This window comes from Symphodus melops, assembly GCF_947650265.1.
Source record: "Symphodus melops genome assembly, chromosome: 7".
Classification (NCBI taxonomy): domain Eukaryota; kingdom Metazoa; phylum Chordata; class Actinopteri; order Labriformes; family Labridae; genus Symphodus; species Symphodus melops.
In genome coordinates, this window is record NC_136697.1 from 23154673 (window position 1) to 23176313 (window position 21641).

At 39.5% G+C, this 21641-nt stretch overlaps 1 protein-coding gene across 4 annotated transcripts in view; it reads left to right on the forward strand.

The window, feature by feature from the left end:
- LOC306826571 (netrin-G1-like) overlaps positions 1–21641 on the forward strand; it is a 73928-nt gene that overhangs the window by 38328 nt on the left and 13959 nt on the right. For all 4 annotated transcript variants that reach the window (XM_079347966.1, XM_079347965.1, XM_079347964.1 and 1 more), the window contains exons 3-4: positions 1114–1757; positions 20570–20742. In XM_079347966.1, the coding sequence (XP_079204092.1) occupies positions 1114–1757; positions 20570–20742 (817 nt within the window). The remainder of the gene's footprint in view (positions 1–1113; positions 1758–20569; positions 20743–21641) is intronic.

The following is a 21641-nucleotide window of genomic DNA, read 5'->3' on the forward strand; positions in this document are numbered from 1 at the left end:
ACGCTGGCAATTTGGGTGGCAGAGTAGGCAGGAATGGCCGCTGAACGTGAATCTGGGATCCACGGTGTCAACTTAATGAGAGGGTCACTGTCGCCAGAAGCTCTGGGGGCAGCATTCCTAGTGCGGATTATAAAATACACGCTGGACTGAGTGTGATAGAAATGCTATTGAGGACGCTGCCGGAATCCTGATGGGATGGCAGGGTAACGAGCCACTGGAAAATAAACAACCTGGACCAACAGCTGACCTGGGGGATGCTTCTGGGTTTGTAATAGTGAGGGGTGGGACTATAAAAGCTATGTGCTTGAAAACACTGCGTTCCAAGACTGAATTCTTCTCCAATAGTAACTAGAACAGGTATTTAAACAATCTCTAGCATCCCGTAGACTCGTTTCAAATTCCCAACACAAGGAGCAGCACATGACTGTGCAGTTATCAATGAATTTGCAGTAAATAAGCACATTTCTTAAGTACTTCAGTCATCCTCATGAGGCTCGCTATGAATTGTACAATCATGGATCTTCTTGTCTTTTTCCATTCGGCATGTAGACCCATAAGATCAAACAGATAAGCATTTTTGAATGAAACCATCACACCGGGAAATACTTGTTTCAAGTTGTTTAAATAAGAACATCCACGTATTTATTCTTTAAGCAGTCGGTTTAATAGTTGATGCAGCACATTGTAAAGCCTTTACCCTTTTGAGTTTAAGGTTCTTAGCTGCTTTTCTTCTTTACCATTTGTCAGTTTTGTCAAAAACTCTACCTGCAAGAAGTTAAACAGAAGATTTCAGGTATTTTCAGCATGGGCCTTGATTTCTTATTTATTTTACCACCATGCTGATCAATTCTGATCAAACTTTCATGAGTCTTGCTGTAGAGTTACCTTCTCCCCAGCTAGTAGGAAGAGGATATCTGTGTCCCAAACCAAAGGAGGAGTATGTTGCTTTCCTCAATACCTAGGGCTTGTTCCCCCACATTTTACTCAACTAAAACAGCTTTCTAACTGGTCATACATTTTTGTTTTACATACAATATCTAGGTTTTATAAACAACTGTATTCTCTTCATACAGCGAACACTAACACATGTTGATCTATCTGTGCCCTTCACAGGAGAATCCTTACATGTGCAACAACGAATGTGACGCCACCACCGAGGAGCTGGCTCATCCTCCAGAGCTGATGTTTGACTTTGAGGGTCGAAACCCCACAACTTTCTGGCAGTCCACCTCCTGGAAGAAATACCCAAAGCCCCTCCAGGTCAACATCACTCTGTCCTGGAACAAAACCATCGAGCTGACGGATGACATCATACTGACCTTTGAGTCTGGTCGACCTGAGCAGATGGTTTTGGAAAAGTCACTGGACTACGGACGGACCTGGACTCCGTACCAATTCTATGCCACCGACTGCCTGGACGCCTTTACCATGGAACCCAAGACAGTGAACGACCTCACCCAGCGCACCCTGCTGGATATCATCTGCACCGAGGACTACTCCAGAGGCTACGTATGGAAGAACGACAAGACGGTACGTTTTGAGATAAAGGACCGCTTTGCCTTGTTTGCTGGACCTCGGCTACACAACATGGCCTCGCTGTACGGCCAGCTGGATACCACCAAGAACCTGAGGGACTTCTTCACCATCACTGATCTGAGGATTAGGCTGCTCAAGCCAGCCACCGGAGCCACCATGGTGGATGAGAATAACCTTTCCAGATACTTCTATGCCATCTCTGACATCAAGGTGCAGGGAAGGTAAGACGCATTTAGATTTCGTTCTGGTTTTTCTTCAGTTCATTTTTAAATAAAAACAACGCTCTCCTCAGACACACTTTCATCATCCCTCAGCTCCCTTGGCACTGTATCAATAGCCTAAAAGACTGCTGCTTTAGATTATTCCTGCAGATGGATTTGTTAAAAACCTGATAAATAATTCAAACTTCTGAACACACTGGATCAAAACTTCTCAGTGAACTACAGAGTCAATAAATGAACAACATGAATGAAAGTCTATGAATGCATTTTGATAAGGACATCACGTAGGTGATTATAAGTGGTTGAATTTTTTTAAGTGCAAAGTGAAAATCTTCAAAGCTAGTCCTCCATGAGAACTAAGTCCTTCATAATTCCACATCCATTTACAAGGGCAAAGTGCTCCATGGCCTAGAATAAGTTCAAACCAGCCCAAAATTCCATCTCTAAAATAAGTCGGAATCAGAAAAAAAAAAAAAAGCTGGCAGCTGGCGCAGATACTGAACTCTACTCTCCTAAATTACTTATTATAACCCTAACTTGACAAGGACAGAGGGCTGAGCTCGCCTCCCGTGAGCCGAAGAGAAGAGTTTTAATGCATGTCTCTCATTTTTTATGGCCGGCACACATTAAGATTCCACAGATGTCTCATTATCCTATAAAATATGATCACTATTATTGGGTCAGGTAGCAGATCATTTGGATAAATGTTTTCTTTTACAGCATTTTAGTCAGTACAGCTTAGTAACTGCATTCGATATTACCTTTCATTACTATGACTTTTGATATGAACTTTTCACAGACCTTGTGTGTGGTTGGGCAATGTTCATCTTTGATATGAATTATGACCTTTTCACTGTGTACACCTTTAAATATCATCATCCACAATTTTGTGTGAAAAACACTTTGCATTGCAAGGGTGTCATGTAGCTAATCATATTGGTTGCATTTCTTTCACATCCGCCCAACACACACACAGTGTCATCTTTTAGCGTCAACACAATGGGGGTGCAAGAGGAGTAGTCACATCTTGCATGGATAGAGAGCAGAGAGAAGTTGTTTTTTTTTTTGTCTGATGAAATACAGTTAGTCGGAAAGTGACATTTTGCCCCAAGTCAAATATCTGTGTTTGCAGAATTTTGTTCAGTTACTTTACAACGAGCTCTAGATTTAGTCTGGTGTGATAGTCTATCTGTAGAGAAGGACTCGTGTGAGAATGAAGTCAAAGACTGTTTTATGTCTCATAATAAGATGATTTACAGTCAAGTTATGTCTTTCACTGAAATGTTGAGTTCGGATGGGGAGGGAGGGGGACTTGTATGCACACAGTTATTCCAAATGCATCAAAACATTACATTATCAAAGTGTTTCACCTAATTGATAAATTAAAGTACACGTTGTAATCTTGCTCTAATTTGGTCTCAACAATCTCCTAAAAGGATTATCTGACCTTCTGCCTGATGTTAACCAGCTTTTTTTCCAACAACTGCATGTCATGGCCTTTAGTCTTGAGCAGGGAGTGTACAGACAGTTTCATAATTCATCCCTGAATAGAAATATGAAGACAACCTTTGTTAACAGGCCTGAAAGAATAAATCCAAAGACTCACTGAAAAAAACAGAGCTGTACAGAACAGCGAAGCTGTGTTATTGTTATTTCTGGTTCCATTGTTTCAAGCAACCCCTCTCATGTAACACTGACTCATTTGATCCATTATTGTTATAAAACATACTCATTGTATAGAGCTAAACTAAAACTCAATGTAGCGTTCTTCCGAGCCAAATAAGGTTAAAGGTCAATGTTGAAATTTTCAAAAATCAAAATCTGCATTTCCAGTAATACCCTGAAGACATTCTGAGCATATGCCATTAACACAGATTGCAATGCTGCAGCGTTTATTTCCCTCAGTGAGTCATCACAATGCCTGTACGATTTTTAGGAATGGAAACATTGTGGTTTCATGACGCATGGAAATGGCCCACATGGTGATCATAAAGCCTCTACAGCTGCTCTCCAAATGGGACCTGTGCTGCTTGCTGCAGTTGGTTTATATGAGGATAACTAGGTTGGTAATGACCCATCAGATGGGCCCTGTGTGAATTGAAACAGTTAGTCCCTAATTAGGATTCAGCTGACTTCAATGGCAGATTAGAACCATTAGCAAGTTGGCTAATTGGTAGGAGACTAATCTTGTAATTAAGAGCATTTGCAGCTGATTAAATGGTAATCATTGGAGACACATCAGTGAAATGTGGAGACATGCAGCAGCAGGCTGTGGTTCCAAATTTAGCCTTGCCCTGTTCAATAATGAGTAGATTTATGGTTTGATCTTGGAGGTTTCCTTTTTTAAGAATATAACAGTGTTGCTTTAAATAACACACATTTCATGATATCTTTAGTATTTCTTAATCATCATGACTGCTGCATGGCAATACATCTAGATGACAGCTCAGTCATCGAGCCGTAGCTGTCAAAACGAGCCAACAACCTGACAACACTTCACTGTGTTTGATGGCTTTGATCACATGCTACTACAAGCTTCGTAATGGTGCCCTGATATTCCCAACACAGCCTTTTCAGAGATGTATACATGTTCTGCAGTCAGAAATACTCGTCCAGTATTCATGCTCATACGGTAAACATGAATTGATGGGTTCTAAATTGCATAGCCTGGTACCCTGCACAAAATAGCATCTCCCACCAATATCTTATTTTGCCATTCATTAGAAAGAGAAGCAAAAGGTTGGGTGGGGGGGAAATAAGCTATTTTGCCCAATTTTCCACCCTGCCCCTGGGCATCAAATTCAATTTTCCACCAAAAGTTTTGCGGTGAGAAAGAAAAGAAAATAAACATACGATTTCTGTCCAGAGGTGGATCAGTAACTCACTTGAAAGAGGGTCGGTGAGACAGGTGGGAAGAGACTGATTAGAGTTCCCAGCAGCCTCCTGGCTACAACCAAATGTGAAAGCCTTATCACAGAATGGCCATCCTGGCTGAGAATTCCCAGAATGCCCCACAAATGCAGATGAACTTTCACTCATACACAGCCAAATATTTGCAAAGGTAACCTGCAGATATGGTCATGAATGTCAGAGTTCTGAGTGAATGGAACCTTCATCACAGAATTATATTCTCACAATGAACTGGGAATGGCTCTGCCATCATGACATCATGTGAATAATGTGAAGTTACTTTTTGGACTTCATCAGGAGTACTATAACCCATTTATTTTTGTAATTACTTGCAGTCATCTTGCCTGGTAAAATGCATAGAAAATCCATGATGTAGTTTACGTAGGGTGAACCAATATTCAAGAACCAGGGGGCTTACAAAAAAGTAGATTTACCTTATGTAGCTAATCTATTTAATATTTTGGTAATTGCATCTTATATTTGATTTTATTTAAGTACTTGTTATTTAAGCCTGGCTTTTTCTTGTGCACCAATACAACAAGATTAATTCCTTGTATATGTAAATGTATTTGGTGATAAAAACCAAATCTGATTCTGATGTCACAACTGTCCCACTGAAACACAAGACTAAACCCAAAACGCACAACTAAAACAACTTTAATGGGGAACACAAAAAAAATCCACATACTCAAAAGGCATCAAATCAAAAAGCTGAGCCTGGAGACACAGGGGTAAGGGCAGGAGGGACCAGACACAGGGTAAGTAACCAAAACTAAACAGGAAACACAGGACAAGAAACATAAGGACAAAAAAATAAAATATAAAAACTTTGATCACAAGCACTTCAGGTGATACAGTGGATCTGCTTGGGAATGATGTGTCCAGTACATAAAAAAAACATCATTATCAGCTTTGTTTATTCTCGAGTTGTCATAAAGTGTGTGTACGAAACATCTGAAGATGAGTCTTATCATGTGTCGACTATGAAAGTAACTGTGAGAAACAGGCAGGAATCCCACATTTCATATCCACAAGCATGTTAATAATCAGGTACACCATTAAAGGTTGCAGAGTTTTTCCACGAATAGCTCTGTGTAAAAGAACCAGAGCAGCTTTTTTCTTTAAAAATCTAAGAATTGTTTCAGAGCAGAAGTCATAAAACTGGCTTTTCAAGGTGCAGACTCCCATTGCACAAAGAGTACAGAAGGTACAAATTGCCCTGTACAGTGATCTTGGCTGGTAGAAAAGATATGTTGGAGCTTTAATAGGAGGGTAGTATGGGTGTTCTTTCTTTCACCCCTCTCTAGTGGAGCGTCAGAGTGTGTGGCCGGGCTCTCCGTGCTATTGATTTCTAATGTTATTCCACATCAACAGAAAACAAAAACCTTGAACCATGCAAGCTGTCCCACCTTTCACGTCTTGCTCTCCATCGTTCCTCACATATTGATCAGATGTCTGCTCGTTAATTAAGACATGACCGCTGCCGGCCGACTGCTCGGTCAGAGCTGCACATCTACAGGGCTGCAGCGGGGCCTGGGAATCACAGGCAGCTAATCCATAAGTGCTAATGTGCTATTTCTCTCATCCCTCCATGTCATTCTCTATTTTTTCTATTTTTTTTTGTTCTTTTTTTTCTAACTTCAATCTATTTCTTCACCCCTCCTTTTTAAACATGTAGTATAATAACCATAACAGAGCCACGTCTCGTTTCAAATGTCAATGTCCTGTTTATTCATTTGATTCCCAAATAGACCCAAACATAATTGAGATTACAAACCTTCAAGCAGAAAATTAGATAAGATGTTGGAATTTAGGTGATAGAAACTTTGTCATAAATGTGATTATCAGTTAAAAATTCCAACAGATCTGTTTTTCTAAAAACCTGTCATAATGTAATACATCACTTGAAAAAAAAAATCTATCACACTCACATCTATCAAAGTCTCACCAATTTATGAGAACATAAACAAAACTTTTCTGTCATACTTCGTGTGATAGTTGGATGTGCAAACACCCCATAATAAAGTAATGTATGAAGCAATGGAGACTAATCAATTGGTTCTATGTTTAGATATTCTTTTTTTTTCATTGTTCTGCTTCTATTGTCAAATTTAAAAAAAAACTTTAAATTATTATTATTTATTTAAATGTACATATTAAAACAGTACCTCATAGGTAAATGCAAAATATTGTTATCCAGTACAACTGCAAATTTACAAGCTATTTCTAACTTGCTCATTTATTGAACATGTAGGAAATGAGAGGCATGTAGCCTGCTGGAGAGGGTGTGGGGACCGTGAGAGCTATACAGTATCATGTGTTTAGAAATTCGATCAGAGAATAACAGTCACTGAAAGTCGATAAGAGACAGCATGGAAACAATTTAAAAAAATAAGATGACAGTTTTTTCCACGTCTTGTATGTGGGAAAGGTGCCACCTGAAACACAATGCTTTTGATTCATGCACCTTTCAAGCTAAAATGTGTTTCAAAGTAGTTGGTAGTTTTTACATTCAGGTTAGAGCTAGTGGGAACTGTTTGTACTTTATGGATGTTGTTTATCATTTTGGTATCATTTTATAGCCTCTTTGTTGTTTTGTGCTTAAGAACACTGTCATCTTTTTTCTTTGAGTTGTTAAACGATGAAGCATCAAGTCAAATATGTCAGTGACATTTTCTTATGCCTTTGAATCGCCCACTGGGGGCAGTTTTTTTAGATTTTCAGAAAACCAAGCATATCTAGACTGCATTATTAAACTACTCTCTACTTAAAAATGAGTGCTATCTGTTCACATTTCCTGTTGCATAAATCTCAAAATGTGTCTTCACAGTTGATGCAAAATGCTTGCCAAAATGGCCACTTGCAAAGACAGATTTTTAGTTTTTTTTTCCCAGGGACTTGTTGATTGCTAAATGAGAACATTCAAACAGTTTTCATGCAACACAATATGCTCTTTTTTGTGTTTGTGCAATTCAATTCCCTGTGAAACATCTGTGTTGTACTGGTTACATGACTGCAGGCTGAGAAAAATTAAAAAGAGATGTTTTATTCCCCACTGACTTTTGTCTGCTGACAGATGTTAAACAAAAGCAAATTTCAAGACAAAAGAGAACACATTTTATCCTGAACCTTCCCTCTGAGGTATACATGAGAGTTATTCAAAGACAATTTGGGTTGAAGGGAAAACTAATTTGAGATAAGGGATGAAACATTATAGTGTTATTATATGCTCCCCAATGTTCCCCTCCAGCTATAGACAAACTCGGTATCTCCCTCTCCCAGTGGGAATCCAGACGCTCCTCAACTGTATCTTGCACTTAAAAAGAGTCTAAATTTGTAACTCCTCCACAGCGCATTCACATGACAAGCATCGCACCTCTCTGAACCACACAGAAAGGATCTAAACCCCTAGGATATCTACAGTATGCGCTTTCCAATGGTTGCATATAGAAACTTAGGCAAAAGCAGAATGAGGATATTTCAACACACAACCTGCATAATGTGCCGAGAAGTTTTTCTCCTTAATTCATGTTACTGACTAGAAATGTAATTTTATTCTGACTGAACAGTGCTGACTTTGAGTGTGTGTTTTTCTTGTAAAATTGTGTAAGACAGAACATGTGCATAGATCAATTATTCCTCTGCAGTTTTTGAGAAAAGTTGGTTGTTGAGAGGCATGGTGATGTTGAGTTCAGTGGCTGCACAAATATTTCATCATTTTAGATTCTTGCAAAATATACTTTTTTTTAATGAAAACACAATTTATGACCATTTTCCAAAGGCTGTGCTGCATTCGAGCTGTTTGCCATCAGCTTGTTTTGTACGTGCAATATAACCACTCTTAAGTCGTGCACCCTTCACACTGTGTAATTATTCACAATTGCCCTCAGTTACGACAGTCACCTCTGTTCTTCTCTGTTATTGCAATCAACCCGGAGTATTTTGTGCCAGTTTAGAAAATGTATAGGTTGTTGCCCTTTTGAAAAGCTGACGCATAACGTGATGATTTTCTTTAAACTACTACAGAGTTGACTTGACATCAAAAGTAGCTCAGAGCAGAAATGGCTTTGTACCTTATTTTAATTCACCCGTTGTTGATCCATGTTTCACTCCTTTAGCATTTTCATGCAAATGACTTTTGAAACTGTCATCGTTAAGAAAATTCCGTTTCTGTACTCTTTGGACATCTGATGCCTCAGATGGTTGTTTTTCATGGCTGATGAGAACTGTGTCAAAGCTGAATGTTTGTTGCCAAAGTTCATGAGTGGCTCTTCTGTTTGCATTTGAATCACGCACAGACTGGTAACAGTAAATCCTCTGAAGTCAAGATTTGTGCGACAGCGCAGAGCTGCATAACATTTCACCATCGTCAGCTTCTTTTAGGAAATACAAATATATTTGCATCTTACCATCAGAGGTAACAGCAGGCTGTCATTCATATGTACATTAAAGAGATTTGTGATTAGCTTACACTGTATGCAAAGCAGAAACTACAGAGCGAAAGTCAGGAGAGATTTGTCTAAAAAACTTAAGCAATTAACTTTTAGCAAATCAGCATGTTGATGTAGGACTTTTCTTTGGGGAGGAACAGTTAGTTGTTTAGTGATTAACCATTTTGATCATTGGCTGGTTTTATGAGAGAAATTGTTCATGAAATAACTTTTCTCACTCGACCCAAAAGCCTTCTAATAAGAGTTCAGATGTGATATAATGATTCAATGATTGACATGTCTTTTGGACTGTCTGTGAATTAGCTGGTGAGCATGTGACTGAATAGAAAGCCAAAGAAAAAGTGAGCCTATCAGACAGCGGACGTAATGTTCTTTCTTGTACAGGACTTCAACCGTCCTTGTTGCCCCTTTAAAAAACAAAAACATTGCAATGGTGCAAACCACATAACCATATGATCCAACATAAACTGCACACACCTTATCAGCCCAAACACATCCTCTCTCTGGCTCTAAACCAGTCCTTCACTTACTCTAAACACACAAGCCTCCAATCCTCTGCACCGGTAGCCTGTGAACCATGACAGCTGTAGGCTAGCTTGATTGACAGAGTTTGTAAGTCAGGTTCAGGAGCAGGTTCACACAACCCCCAGTGTTACTCTTCTACCACCACGCGCTTCTCTGCCAAACGCCTGCTCACTTATCTTCCACCAGATGCCTGTCACATGTTGCAATGTTTCCTGCCAGTCATCTCTCAGTCTCAGGCGTTTAATTAGAGCTCATTAAGGCCCAGCGCTTTCTTTGTAAATAATATATGGAGGGAAAGTACATCAACATAAACTGCCTCTGGTGGGCCAGCAGCCTTGAATAGTAAAATCGTCAACATGTTCTTTTTCTGCACTTATTGTATGATCAAGCTTCAGAGGTAGTGGAGCAGACAGGGTTGGTGTGGCTTTATGAGCTTCGAGGCAGGATTTAATGTTAGAGGGGTAACCTCAGGAGGGCGGGTGTGTTCCAAACAAGCACAAAACTCTGCTGCTGAAAAATGAAGCCAGTGTGGAAGTGCAACAAACAGCAACTCGTGGAGTGTCTACTTAGGGTGGTCTCCAACAAATAAACACATTTACAGCCTGGTGCAAAACAAAGGTTTGCTCTAAATGGTTCATGTCGTTATCGACACAGACCGTACGGGGGGGGGGGATGTTTTTGATTTCATGAAGGATAACAGTTACACATAATAAGGGTTGTGACTGCACACGGGTGCTGCGTATGTAGCTGTTAACTAGGAGGCTTAAGGCTCCACCTCTTTGCCTGTTATGTTGAAAGGTTGAGAACGCATTTTCGTATTTCTTTTTTCCTCAGCAGTCCTTCCTGCACTTTGCTCCTGCAGCTGTATCCTTGTTCTGTTTTCACCTGGATCATGTTATTGCTGTTTTTCAATTTTGAATAATAAAGTTAGTTTTTTTTTTTTTGTGTGTAATACATTGATGTGCAGCCATGTGGCTGCGCAATGTGTGATTGGTTGAGATGTGTCGGTTTCACGTCTGTGCTGTAACAGGGTCAAATTTAAATCTGTATCTTTCATTGTTTGACCTTATAATAACTACAAATGACCCAGCGACTGTCCTACGAGAGAACCTTGGGACTCCATGATGTACCTGTGTTGCAGTTTGCATCCCTCCCTCTCTGTTTCTTTATTCTTTTGTTTCAATAAAATTCCTTTGTTTATGCCACTCCTCTCTCGCATTTTGTTCAATTGCTAATCTGTTAATTTATCATCTTTATCCATCCTCTTATTTACCATTTATTTTCTGTTTGCAAAGTATATGTTTGTGACCTCTTGCTATCTGACGTTTTTTTTTATTTACTTACGGTAGTTTATATGTCACGTAGCTATAGTTATATATAGTTGTTTATTTAAAATATGATGCAGCTAGACAAGCTGGGACATTTCATCAAGGTTTTGGGTCTCATTTGTTGTCTGGCAGAGACATAAATTGTGGTCGATGAAGAGATTCTCAGCGTCACTGAATAACCTAAATATAAATAAAACCATTTATTCGAACAATTTTGTGTGACTTAGTGCAGTTAGTGGAGCTGGATAACCAAAAGATTGCGCTGAGTAGGTCAGGCTTCAGATTGGGTGTGCATGTGTATAAGGATGTTCTTATGTGAGCAGAGGTTGTTTTTTTTTCCCTCATTGCATCACTTTTATTCTGAAAATAGATTGTTTTTTCTACTTTCAGCCTTCACATTGTACTTGGTGAGTGCGTGCCGTAAGAGACACACGAGCACACATAAAATTGTACACAGAGTATGATTTCCATATTAATGAGTCTCCCCATTGCCGATTTCTTCATGGCTTCCTCCTTGTCTCGGCAGCTTACATCACATGAATGAGACGCCCCTCTACCATGAGGGCCGAGGTGGGACGAGGTGGGGGGGTAGACATTACCATACTGTATGCCTACATCAATGCTCAACTTCAATAATAGGCCCTGTCATTGAAACAAATCACAGGCTTTCAGTGGCAGTGGCCCAAGCCTCGCAAATTCAAATTTCATTTCGCCTCGGCAGAAAATTGAAGCATGGGGAATTAACTTGTGATCCGTTCCTAATATTTCTGCAACAATTTGGGGAGCCCTGGCGGGGCTGCTTTATATTTCGAAGGGGGGGACGCAAACAATTTGCTTGAGATGTATTACATTACCACCCCAAAGAATGACAAAATTGGCCACAGCACAGAGCGACGAAAACAAGCCTAATCGGACTCTTCAATTTCACGGTGACACAGCCTGGTGTAATGAGGTGACTCTGTGACTCTCCCTCCTCTCCTAAAGAAAAACTTCAATGCTAGACCAAATATGGAAAGAAATATTTGTAAGGTAACACTGTAACCTCACTCTGTTCGCTGGATGTAGCATGTTACTACTCATTTGACTCATGTGTTGTTGAAGTAGGAAACTTTGCCATGCTTGTTATAAAACTGTATAAATACTACAGTTCGTTTTGAATACATGATCAAACAAACATCTCCACATATATTTAGGGAGATTTCTCTAAACCACACTTTAGTGTCTCATTAGTTTCTTTAAAAAATGTATTCAATATAAACCAGTGATCTGTCTTTGAATATTCATAATGTCTGAAGACTGAACTTGTTTTCCAAGAAGTAGTTCAAATAAAATAAATGAAGAAAAACACAGCTAGGATTACTCTTAATGAAATGTGCTCAAATCAGGAACACTGAAGAGTCATTATTTGGACATGACCAAGCATGGCAACATTACTGACTTGAAATAAGATATCACTTCAGCTAAAAATAAGGTTCAATATACAACTTAAACTTAAAGTCCCAAATATTACAACAGTCAATCTGAAAGGATTGACAGCCTCCTTTCTCTGAGAGCTCTCGCCATGAAAATTGTTGTGGACCAAAACAATCGCTGAAAACCAACATAGGTCATTTAAAGTAATTTGTTGACATTATTTTACAGAGACCTTTAGTTGCATTATTCCAGTAGCAGTCAAAATGGAGGCATTGGCATTAAAACCATCAGACGCACTTTTACTTTTGGAAATTCAAGGCTGATTTTCTCAATGTTTTCTGTAATATATGTATTTTAGTGTGCGCCAATGTTTCCATGGAATGATATTAGGTATCCCAGACTCCATTGTTTGATCAATAAATCTGTATTCAACTGGCCAAGCCTAGACAGCAGCACAGTCATGCATACAAACATAAAGATAATACATCAAAAGATGCACAGTATCAGAATGAACCACAATGACTATATCTGGCAGGACAACTAGCCAGACGTGCTTGCCTCCAAGTCATTAAAAATATATATTTCAAAGGTTCTCCTTTGACCTATTCATTAAGATTCAAGACTTTGTGTAATTAATTTCATGTGAAGGGAGAAGAAACTTAAACGCCTTCTCTCGTAGTTCAGTTCTGACCTTAAAAACAAAAGAAAAGGTCATCGGAATGAAGATTGTAAGTTCCTGTACTCTTCTGACTGATGTTGGTTAGAAACTATGAGGAAACAACCAGAAAATAGACTTTTCGATAATACGCCATACAGCAAGTCTGCATAAGGACGAGGAAGACTCTCCAACATGAACAGCAAAAGTAATGAGTTAAATTTTGTGATGAACCTCCGTGCCTCCATGATACAGCGCTACAACAGCAGTGTAAGCTTTGAGATGAGTCGCGCAAGACTAAAAACATCACCATAGTCCAGAGAAGACATTGCAGTGGCAGAAACCAGATACTTTGCCTTTCTTCTCATGTCTCGTCTTTTCAACAACGTTTAACTATGAAGTGTAGAAAATGTGTCTGGCGTTCTGTTTTAGTGATGTAACAGTAAGATATGAGATCCCGGTAATTGTGAAGGTAAAAGGAAAGAGGAGTAACTTTCATGTTTTTAAAGGAAATTCTGAAATGTTTGACCCCCCTGGTACCACACTTGTATAAACATGTCTCTTCCTTTCATGTTAATCACATCCAGCAGCATCTCCTTCCCTGTAAAGTGTTGGATGGGTGATCCTGGTTTGTGCAGGCAAAAACATTGACATTCATCTAAAACTTTCTGCAAGGCCAAAGTTTCTCTCCCCGGCCTTGATCTGCGCGGACTTGTCAGAGCGACCACTGGACAGGATGTGTGAGGCTTCGAAAGTCTTGTTGAGGAAAGTTTTAGGAGAGCTGAGTATGTATTTATACAGCATGGAGGCACATTACAGGCTCTGACCATGAGGTACTTGTGTGAGGGAACAGGTATGATATGGAGCTAAGGGAGGCCAGGTTTGCTCGGTCAGTCTTATCAGTCAGAGTGCCAGTCATGGGTTAACTCTGAAATGGGAGAAATAGTGTATAGTACTGCGAACATTTTTTAGCCGTTCAGGCTTTATACAAAAGCCTCAAAGAAGAAAACATTTTGTAGAAGCTGCTGCTGCTACTTTTTCCGCAAAGATAGACAATGTGGTATTTATTTTCCTTATCTTCACTGCCTCAGGATTTGTGCTCACGGTAAATTAGGTCAATCACATCAAAAAAAGAGAGCAAACAATAGTCACTGATATGCTGTTGGAAGGTTGTCTTAAAGCTTTTCATTTAAACATAGCTCAGTTTTGGCTAAAACCTCTTTAATGCTTATGTTTTTTGTTCTTCAAAGTCAATATCTTCCACAAATGTACAAAAGAACCTGCACCCCCTTCAGATGTTTTTTTTTTTTTTTTTAATGGATTAGATCTCAGCTAAGGTTTAAAGTATTTTAAATGGCCAACAAACACTGTTTGTTTAATGGTCTGCTAGGAGCCCCTTTTCAAAGCAGGCATATCAATTTGTCATAGTAGAAACACAATGTATTCTACTGTATAGCATAGGAAACATTTGTAGTGCAACTTCATGTAAAATATCCTATTACCTTCCACAACAAAGAAATGGCCTCAGACAGCAGCAGCAATCAATGTTAGCTTAGTGTTAGCTAAAAGTGTTAGTGGTGCTTATGGTCAGCATTTCTTTCATTTTTTGGTCAACAATCAAGCGGAAGGTAATTTCTGCAGTAATTGTGTCACATTTAAAATTGAAAACTAACACCAAGAGAAAGGCTAAGAAGTCAGCATGCAGAATGTGTCTGCTTTAAAAGTAGCTTATTATGTCACTGTGATGCAAAGTATGCCACAGTCTAAATAAACAGCTGTTAGCATGCCTCCTGTCGGAAAACAAGGACAGGCTCATAATACATGCACAGAATATAATACTTTTAGTGAGTTGAAAGGATTGCATCTGATAGTTCTTGTGTTTTCTTTAAAACATTCTTTAGAGTGCCTCAGTTAACAGAACATTACTTTTTTCAGTAAAAATCAGCTTCTCACGGCTTTCACAGTCATTCATTCTCATGGTTTGAAACATGTATAGGCTATTGCTGCCATGATTTTTCTGTAATTTATTTGCTGTGAATAAATACTTGACACTGCAACATACGGGAATTATACTTAGGGAAAAGCAGTCTTTACAGAGACATTTTTTGTTATGCCAGCCAAGATCCACTTAGAATGATAACTATTAAAGGTTGGATGACAGAAAATGTTGTTAACAGCAGAAACATTAATTTATAGTCATTCATCTTAAGCAAAACGTATACTTTATGACATATTCTGCTTGAATGTGATTTTTCTTAGAAGTCTCGGCGGTTCAACTTCAAAAATGAAAGTTTCCTAAACCTGTCAGCTGAGGCTCTTCTGCTTTGAGGTTCTTTTTTAACGAGTTCTGTGCTTCTCTCTTGTCTTGAATCAGAGATGCTAGAAGCTGTCACAGGAAAGAGAAGCCGTGTTAGACATTGTGAGCCTGTCAACACAGTTCCAAGCAACCAGGAGAAACCAAGGTTAGGCAGCAGCCAGAGGAGAAGACACAGGGCACTGCTGCTGTCTGCTCCAGCCTGTCAACATAACCTAGACCCTGACTTACCTTACTTCACTGTACAGATCTGTTACTTGTTACATTTAAAAGGCACACTCACAGGCCACAACCTAGTCCAAATAAAGACCTGAATCTGTGTCACACTATTCACCAGGTGCAGAATAAACCAGATGGGGGAACTGGAGAGGTAATTTAATTTAACCACGAAGCCCATGAAAAAACTCAAAATATTCTTAAGCTGAGGTCTATTCGAATCACACCTCGAGGTGTGTTCACTAAAATATCTCACATTTTATTGACTCCTCAAGATATTTTTAGTAGTTTCTATTTGCCAAGGTTTTTAACGTATCCTCTCTTACATTTTGATCTCCACGAAAGACCAAAAAATGTAAAGAAAATGTAATTTGTGGTTTTTGCAGCATTTGGAAGAAATGTCATTGATAAAATTAGTCCAAGGCAGTTTACTAGTTATGCCAAAAGAAATATTCCCACCTACCACTGTGGGCTTGAACTGTAGGTTAACTATTCTGGGACAAACATCTGGGTTCTGGCAACGCGGACGTCTGCAATAAGGACTCTTTTTGTTTAAATTGAAGCTGGATGGAGTCCAAGGAAAATTCACCCAAGGGGACAATAAGTATATATTTTATCACCTTATTCCAGAAATATATTTCAGCATTTTTGAACAGTCTGTTTATTTGGATCCAGTGGAGAATACACTGCAGGTATTCAACTTCCTGCCATGGACATCGTCAGTGGGTGATTATTGACTGCCGTGGGCGTTTAGTTTCAGCTGCGGGTGTTGATTGTGGACAGAAGGTGGTTATTGACAGCGGCTGGTGCTAAGAGTTGTCCGCAGTCGTGTATTTTCTTCAGTGGGAGTTGAATACAGTGTGATGGAGAGAGATTTTGTGGCTGCAGGTGATAAGTGTCAACAGTTGATGGATTTGTTTAGCAGAGGGAATTTAGTTCCAATGTAAAATTTGGAAATTGTTAAATAGCTGCTTATTGTAGTTTACGCAGAAAAAACAACCAGTTTGGATTAAGGAAAGAGATAAAATATTTAAAAGTTGACTTTTGGTTGCAAACTGGATGTAAACAGTATTCTACTGTGTGAAAGAACTCCTCAAACTTGCCTGTTTCGGGCTGGCTGCAGGAGTACTTTGGGATGTGGGTGGTTATTGACTACACAGCCATCACAGGTGCTTATAGCATTGTTGGTATGAGAAACTTGACATCATGCTGTATACACTTGGCTGTTCATAGCTAAGTTTGCAATAAAAACAAGCAGCAACCTGAGGTGTTGAAAAATTAGGCCATCATGGAAGTTAAAAAAAAAAACTGCAGTTCCTCCAGTGTCCACATGAGGCTGGCTGCAAAAGCAGAAATTAACATGTTAACATGTGGTTGTTTGCCAAGAGACTTAAAGTCCACCAGAGCTCTACCCCTTTCCATGTTACTAGATTGATCAACTACTAGGTTGAGATAGCATTTCCAATATTGCAACCAACAATACAATACAATACAATACAATACAACAATACAGGTCTATGGCTGATATGCATTTTGGTCACAGCACAAAGAGCAGAGCATCCCCCTTTTTTTTAAACAGTATCAGAGGCAGTATAGCTTTTTGTTTCACAATTGTGTTGAAATAAAAGAAGGACAAGATAACACAGCTAAACACATCCAGACTGCAATGAAGTGACCCTTTCATAATGACTCTGACTCACGCTTTCTTGTGCTCACAAAAACACACATACGTCTTGGCTTTGACAGACACACTCCCTCCATAAAAACTGTTGAGATTGTCCTTTCTAAGAGCACTTCTATCCCCAGCCAAATAAATGCAATTGATTGGAAGGACAAAGACACTAAATGATCTCCAGAGGAAGGGTCACTTGTTTGGATAAGGGATAAACATCAAATGCGGGCTGGAGAAAAGGTCACTAAAACTCCTTGAAATGTGTCTTTGTAACAACGCTGGTTCAGAAGGCTGGACATTTAGGGGATCTCTTCCCCCTCGTGACTGAAACCGGGGATTTAAAAACTCTCTGATTTCAATATGACAATGCCGGTGGCAAAAGCATCACATCCCAGAGCTCCCCTGAGTCCACGTCCTGTACTCTATCAGTGTGTTCCCTGCGCCGGCTTGGCCAGATGATCTGAATTTTGCTGGTTTTTAATTAAGTGGAAGGTCAAATCTCATCACTCTTTTCTTCAGGGATCCGCTGCTGTCTGCATGGCAGAAGAGCGACACCCCATCATTAATTTTATGGAGGCAGGGACTTTAATTGATTAAAAAGTTAAGGACTGTGGGGAATGCGCGGAAAGTGGCAGTCACGTTTGATGCCATGCATGTGTGTGGATATTCAGTCACATCTATAATGGCTTATTATAATGTGAGAAAGCACTTAGCCCGAGGAGATACAGTGATTCTCCTCAGATAAATATAAGAAATATTTTCTGAATGTTCCTATACCTTCAGAGATCAATTTTGCTTCAATAGATTTTTACATATTGTCTTGTTTTTGTGTTTGAATGGTAACCTGAGTTTTAACCTGCTTAAATTAGATTTAAATTGTTTGTAATGTGACTCATTGAAAATATAATAAATTCAATCATAAAAATCAAATGCATCTTTTGTTCCTGGGTTCTTAGTGTGAACTCTATTTCTGGCAGCATGATTTATCAAGTGATAATTTCTTATCACATGTATTTTATTCACATAACTCACCTTGACTTTACCAAATCACAATTATACTCCAACAATCCTCAATTGCAATTTTTTTAATTGGGGGAACATTTTTCAACCATCCTGTGTTGCATACACTAGCTGTAAATGTTGTATTTTAATAAATTGTGCAATAGGGTGATCAGGAAACATATTTATAGTGAGGTATGACCTTTAGTGTCTGTCGATCCTACAGGCGAAAAGACAGGCGGCCAAGTGACTTAGTCCAAAGAACTCTGTACCGTCATTTGGTTGTTTTTAAGGAAAGAGGAATGGCGAGTCAGATACACAGAATAACATACAGTAAGGGTCCAAAACTTGAACTGAAACTAAAGATTTACTTCTTCAGAGTTATCCCTGTGTTTCATGACATGCGAACATCAAGCCACTTGTGTAATTTACTTTTTTTTTCACTTAAGTGGTGTTCTTATTTTACACCACATCCTCTTTTTTTAAGCACAAACAAGCTGTGTTGGAAAGAAACCATTTTACAACATTAGTCATGTGTTCTATATGCTAATGTATGATGGAAACCATACAATATGTATGATAAACCATGTTGCCACACTGACATGATATTTTACAAAACTGTGCCGGTGGACATATTGAAGGCCAGGACAAACATAAACATAGACATACTGTATGTAATTATATGAGTTGGTATACATACATATAGTAAATGTTAGTGTAGATAAAGTTGTTATGGAAGGAGTTATTGTTAGTCTGTAAACATAGATGTGCACATATTAATATCTGGGTGTTACCCATGGGTGCTTGTTACCAGAAATCCCCATTAACTTAGACCTCACACTGACATCTCACTGCTGCTTATCAGCTACATGGAGCAGGCTTTAGTTTCCCTTGTTTCCCGCAGTTATCTATCATTAATGGAGGATGTCACCGTAAGGCCAGGAAGTCAATTAGAATGGATGTATTTCTGACTGCTGCTGTCATTTCTCTGTCTCGTGTTCACTGCTGAACGAGGGGAACAGATACCCAGTCGCTCGTTCTCAAATGGGCGAAATCTGCCTCAGAAGGACTCTGTAAAAACAAACATAGTCATAAGATGAAACCATGATCCGCACAAATCCCTGTGGATGGATCGTGTGTCAGATCAACTCAACGCTTTCCCCCCCCCCCCATCTCCCTCTAATGTCTGTTTCCATATCAGCCTGCAACCTCCCAAGGCCTTCAGGTTACTAGTTGTAACCTTTAGCCCCCTGGGGAATAAAATAGAATATGGAGGGTTATATTTGGAATACGCATTATTTATGTAAGGGATAATATGCAATGAAGGGTTTGTTGTTGGGGAATGAGATCCAGACAGGCTGAGCCGGACCCCTGGCAAAAAAGCGGAAGGGTCATGTCTCACACTAAAGGGATTTTTCCGCTATAAAAACAAATACATTCAATTCTGCCCCTGATAGAATTGTTCACTTGGAGAATGTGAAACTTTAAAAAGAAAATTCAGAGCACATAACTTTGTTCACTTAGGTCGTAAAAAAACACACACAGTGGCATCCTTTGTACATAGGTTTAAGTTCTGTCTCTCCAGTTTCTGAGCCTTTTCATTGTTCTATCTGGGATATAAAGGCATAAAAAGCCCTCAAAAAAATCTTTACACACACACACACAATTAAGACTCCAATAGCACCCAGCTTCTTTTTACCCCCCACACACACTTGGAAATACACGGATGCCTGCTCCATGTGGTCAAATCGGGGGGGTGGATTTGGTTGAGCGTTGAAAGCCGTCAGGCCTTTTCACTTCTCCTGTCAAGAGCATCTGTCAGCTCTGCCACACTTCTGTCTAATAAACCGGCTCCATAAACCTGCAGGCTTCCCTGCCTGAAGGCTCCCGAGCCAAATAGCATGGTAACTTTGAAGAGAGAGAAAAAAGGAAATTCTCCAGCTATGCCGTTTCTTTTTTATGCTATCATCTTCCTATCAGATCTCTGTTTTGTGCTCAATTAGTTAATCTCACAGAGTGTCTTTCATTTAGCTCTCGGAGAGGCAAAAGTAGCCTTATTTGCTTCGCTGTTCTCTCCGCAGGGGCAGTAACAAATGAGGCCTTGTTTTTTTAAAAAGGAGGGCATAATGAAGCTTTGTGGAGGCACGATCCAAGGCAGATAACCCTACAGGATTTCAATTTACCCCTGTCAAAAAATATGAGAAGCGCAAACACACACAGCAAGGGCACACTTTGTGTTTCCCCCCCCCTCCAGAGGGCATTGATTCCATGGGTACAGAATGATGCCTATTTATGCGTCTGTCTTTTTTTTGTTATCTTTCTGACTCAGGTGCAAGTGCAACCTGCATGCCAACAGCTGTGTGTTTGACAAGGGGAAGCTGGGCTGTGAGTGTGAACACAACACCACTGGGCCAGACTGCAGCCGCTGCAAGAGGCACTACCATGGGAGAGCCTGGAGTGTGGGCTCCTACCTTCCAATACCGAAAGGAACAGCAAATATATGTAAGTATTGAGACATTCGGTAATATAGACTTGACTTGCTGATAATTAACTGGAGATATACTGCTGGTACTAGCTGTGGCAAAAAAAAAAAAAAAAAAAACATCTCAGGTCTGGCTATAGCAGAAACTGAAATCTGAGGGTGGTTGTAAAAATAAAACATTATGCCCTTTACTTTTTTTAATTCAAATCTTTGCCCTTGAGAAAGAAATATGTTAAATCTGCCAGACAGAGAGAAAATGGTGGCTGTTAATTTAAGAGTTTGGGTCAATATATCTTTGTCAGCTCTTACTGTGCAAGAAGGGACCAACAATAAGCACTTTTTATACTTAACCCTCCGGGTGCCTCAGACTTTTACAAAGTTGGATCCCTGAACTGAAGAGCACCAGAAGCCGCTAGCATAACAAAGATTTTCTTGTCACTTATCTCCTCTCAAAACCTCTTAGTGTGTTCTAAAAGCTAGCTTAAGCTATTAGCAACATTTGCCCGAATCATTTCTGCCAGAGTGTGTCAGTGATTGTGTTTAGCCGAGCCACTTCCTGTTATTTAACTTCCAGTTTCACCTCATATCAGTCAGTGGCATATACCTCTTTCACATATGCACTCTCATAAATATCTAAATGATTTCAGCACAGCCTGCCCCTGACATTTTCAAAAGTTGCTCATTCACACATGTCTTTCAAAGACAGAGATTTCCCCAGTGGGATTGGAGGTGAGGGTCTCTGAGGGGCAGGACATGATCTAAAAATTATGCTGTGGAAGTCGCAGTGTGTTGGCCAGATATCCTGAATAGGATATAATGAAGGCATGCCAACGGTCAGGTTAGTAGGCAGTATGCAGTGTATACTGTCTGAGTATGCATACTCTAATAGGCAGTATGTTAGTATCTGGTTTTGGTCACA